The 1,539-nt window shown below is 49.5% G+C and overlaps 1 protein-coding gene across 1 annotated transcript; it reads left to right on the top strand.

Moving 5' to 3' along the window:
* SARC_15890 (hypothetical protein) lies at nucleotides 1–1,281 on the top strand (the record flags this gene model as incomplete). Its single annotated transcript, XM_014289998.1, has 1 exon — nucleotides 1–1,281. A coding segment is annotated over exon 1 (1,222 nt), but the record flags the coding sequence as incomplete, so codon positions are not given.
* Between the last annotated feature and the right edge of the window lie 258 nt (nucleotides 1,282–1,539).

Here is a 1,539-nt window from a genome sequence, read left to right as displayed (position 1 = left end):
ACGTACATATATATAAATTAATGTAGTACAATCTGTGTGATAATAACAGTGTATGCACTATGGGATCGGCCGATGAAACCAACGATATGGAAGCTAATGCAACATATGCCAGCGACAGTGAAGTGGGTGGTGAACAATCTGAGAATACCCCTGGCAATATCTCGGATGCAAAGCAAACAACAGACAACACAGTTGAACAACCACAGACACACGATGCAAGCGATAGTACACAGACGCACGGGGAGTCTGTATCAAATGAACCGGTTATTCACGATGTGGATGCACACAAAGATGAGTCTGAGGAGGTTGTTGGTGTGTTAGAAGATCAGAGGGTAAGGCGAGAGGATGAGGCAGAGGCGATGGATATGGATATACACAATACTACAGACGTATCGGAAAGTGTGCAAAACGTGGATACTATAAATGCGGTGGACACTGACACACAAACAAGCAGCGTGGATACTTCTGTACAGGAACCAAGTACAGATAGTTCAACGCGAGCAGATCGTAGTACACCCGACGCTACATCTGTAGTAGCGCAGATCTCGGATACAGTTGTCGTAGACCATACCAGTATATCTACTGCAGGCCAGATACCTACCGATGCATTAGATACTGATGGGAACGTAGGAAAGGAAGAGGAGGCTGTGCCTATGGATAGTAAGGAGAATGTTGAGCAGGACACTAAGTATGTGCTAGACAACCTGGTGGGCGAGACAGAGCAGGTATCTCCGCAACCACCGCACGTCCCACCCACCCAAAGTACTGCAGACGCTACACCGGGAACTGCCACAGATGTACCCGATGCCTACACAGAGGAGGTTGTCGCAGCTGACCAAGCTGGCATTGACCAACCTACACAGACACAGACACAGACACAGACCCAGGACGACTCTACAGATACCCCACAGCCGAAGATGGAGCGAGTGAGTGAGAAGGAGCCAGCCGCACACGACTCTGCTCAGCCGAGTGTGGCCAGTTCGGTGACTGAGAAGACCGACACACCACGGGATGTACACGCAGACGCACATACACACACACAGCAAGACACACACACGCAGACACATACGCCAGCCCCAACACAGCCAACGGAACAGAAACAAGGCCCTGGCAAGAGTGTGCAATTGAGCGAGGAGTCAGGTGTGGGGCAGGCGAGTGGTAGTGTGCGGGTGGTACATGCAGACACGGCCGACCCGATGGATGAGGTTGTGAGCGATAACGCCCCGAGTGCGCAGAAGGCGCCGACGGAGAAGACTATGCCGATACCAAAGAAAGCCACAGGTATTAGTGTGCTTGTGTGCTTTGAGTGAGGGTATGGGTGAGTATTGTGTGTTTGTGTGCAGTTGGTGTGGTTGTAGCATCTTTCTCTGCTCAGAAGGTTTCATTCAGTAACGTTTGTGGGATCAAATACTCTTTAGCTTAAGTGAACAGGAAAATGTGTGCCTGGTACTCTGATGATCAAACGGTTTTTAAGTTTATTCTTTCGCTCCTAGCTCTTTCGACTTATACATGGAGCTATACATGAGGCAGGTCTATATA

Source organism: Sphaeroforma arctica (genome assembly GCF_001186125.1).
Source record: "Sphaeroforma arctica JP610 unplaced genomic scaffold supercont1.6931, whole genome shotgun sequence".
Lineage (NCBI taxonomy): Eukaryota > Ichthyosporea > Ichthyophonida > Sphaeroforma > Sphaeroforma arctica.
Note: the sequence above shows the minus strand (reverse complement) of the source record. Positions and strands in the feature narration are given on the sequence as shown.